This window comes from Otolemur garnettii, unplaced genomic scaffold, assembly GCF_000181295.1.
Source record: "Otolemur garnettii isolate 467f Iridium unplaced genomic scaffold, OtoGar3 scaffold00039, whole genome shotgun sequence".
Taxonomy (NCBI): Eukaryota; Metazoa; Chordata; class Mammalia; order Primates; family Galagidae; genus Otolemur; species Otolemur garnettii.
The window spans coordinates 2,333,347-2,335,827 of NW_003852434.1; the positions used below are offsets into that span (position 1 = coordinate 2,333,347).

The following is a 2,481-nucleotide window of genomic DNA, read 5'->3' on the forward strand; positions in this document are numbered from 1 at the left end:
ACCTCATTCCACATGGGAACTCAGTAGTTTCAGTTAATATGAAGTGATTCTTGACCTCTCGGGGCTGTGGTAGTTAGTGAGGGCTAATTCTTTAAGGACAAGGACTGGTACTTTTATTTTTGTGCCCTTAAAAGCTTATCACAGTGCTAACCCTTAATGCATGCTCCATACATTCCTGAACCAGTGAAACTTCATCTGATGGGAGCGTTTTTGAGGTCCGCTGTGTGGAATGACTGTTGCATTCAGTGTGAAGAGAGATGCCTATTTTAAAATGATGCTTTGGGACTCTTTTCTCCCCCCACAAAGGGATTTGCTTCCGAAGGAGAAGAACTTGGAAACTGTGTTGACCTTGGCTTTTCTAGAAATAGATAAAGCCTATTCCAGTCACGCCCACCTGTCTGCCGATGGTATGTACAACAATCACATTCCTCGGGGTCCTGAGGTGGGTGGGGTGGGGGAGAATAAAAAGGAAAAAATTTAAGCCTTTTCGGGGAGGAGATTTATATATTTTTTATGTGTTTGTATGGATTTATGTAGAAATGTTTTTGTATAAAGAAGGAAATACTGTTTGAAGTCTAAGCTAAGGTTAGTACTTCACTTTTAAATGAAATGTGTTGAAGAATTTTTTAGAAAGAGAAGCTCCAAAATAGTTCTGATATTTTATTTCAATTTTTAAAACATTTGAACATTTTTTTAATCTGTTCATTTTATGGACAGGAGGTCCATACTATGAATGTTGGGGGTTTTTTTCCTTTTGTTTTTTTAAGGTGAATCTGATGATCAGTTACTAAGGGTAATCGAATCTAGGACAGTAATTGTCCAACAAGAAGAAAATTGCTAAGAGGTACTAAATAGGAAAAGACGGTGGCTAATATGTACTAATTTGTATAAACAGACGGAAGATATTTTTATCTTACTTCTTAAGAAGCTCAATCTTGCAGCTTCCTGTGGTAACTGATCTGTTAAATAAACACAGGGGCATGCTAGCTGAATTTTAAATTTCCATGTACTCTATGGCCTTAAATTTTGGAAGTAGTATATTTCTGCTTCTGACTAAGTTTATCAAAACCATTTCAGGAAAATATAGCCAATGTTTTCTCTTTAGCTGGCCCTCAAATCTTTAGCTCTTAGCTTTGAAAACTTCTGTAGCAACCCCCTGAATGTATGACGTGAACCTTGTAATGAACTGAAAATGACTCATGCGGTTATCTTGATTTGTATTTGGTTTGTCCTTTTCTTAAAAATATATATATATATATGAACCCCAGAAATAATATTCAGACAATTTTCAGTTGGAGTACGTAGGGATGGGTATCTCCCCCTTTCACAGATGAGGAACTGAAACTCTGAGATCGGTAAAGGTCAGGTCAGAGCTAGGACTGCGATTTTCCTGGCACCCAGCGATCTCCCTCTGCTAAGCAGGAGAAGATGACCCGGATGCCCCTGTTTGCCATCTCGAGACTGTCTCCTCCTCTTGTTTTGAGAAACTTATTATCACACTTACCAGCAAAGCAGTACAATCCACTGTCTGTCCAGTGCTGTGTTTTCTAGTTTGTACATTACTTAGCGCCGTTTCTCTGCTCCTTCATTCCTTTGGACTTTTTTTTCTCCCTTTCAACTGGCCCCTCACTTTTAAGAAGACATGTGCTGAGAGAGGATAAATTGTATGCATAAGATTTAGCTCTTGTTCCTAACGGATAAAACACATGAATGAGAAGAGGAAATAACATGCTTTCTTATACCTGTGTTTTTATAACTTCCTCAATTTTGGTATGCTCTCATTTCCTCCAGAACCGGGCTGGCTGTGAGTTTGGCTGTATCTCACGCTGCAGCGTTCATTGGCTGTGGTACAGGTGGTGTCCCCCGACTGTAAACAGCTGGAACTTGCTGCCGGGCGAGGTTTTCAGAAGGGAATATCCAAGTTTATCCGCTGCATGTGGCCAACCACCAAAAACATCAACCCTTCATGGGTGCAACCTTCTTAACACAATCAATGATAGATTTGGTGCAAAATAGGAGAGGACACCTTTCATTTATTAAACAATACATTATAATTCAAGGGAATTTTGAACTCAGAGAATTTATTTAACTCACCTACCTTTATGCCTTTGTCACAAAAACAAACAGCTGTATAAAGAAACTAAAAATGTAATTCATTTCTAATAATGAAACTAAATATATTATTTAATTTAGTTTCTCTCATATGCTTTGAGGCAGTGGTCCCAGAACTTTCATAAGGTATGTTAGAATTTATTTTTCACTTAATGACCATCTGTTTGAAGCATAATGAAGAAGATAGAATGATGCTTCGTGTGCTACTATAAAGAAAAATTCTATTATAATGTTATTGAATCTTATTTTCTAAATATTCTAATTAATATTTTGAGAACACGTTAAAAAATGTGTTCTCAAGGCTTGGCGCCTGTAGCTCAATGGCCAGGGCACCAGCCACATATACCAGAGCTGGCAAGTTCAAACCCA

General features: G+C 38.0%; 1 protein-coding gene across 1 annotated transcript in view; it reads left to right on the plus strand.

The window, feature by feature from the left end:
• PPM1K (protein phosphatase, Mg2+/Mn2+ dependent 1K) overlaps window positions 1–2,481 on the plus strand; it is a 17,807-nt gene that overhangs the window by 2,512 nt on the left and 12,814 nt on the right. The window contains exon 3 of the mRNA XM_003790020.2: window positions 307–407. Within this exon, the coding sequence (XP_003790068.1) occupies window positions 307–407 (101 nt within the window). The remainder of the gene's footprint in view (window positions 1–306; window positions 408–2,481) is intronic.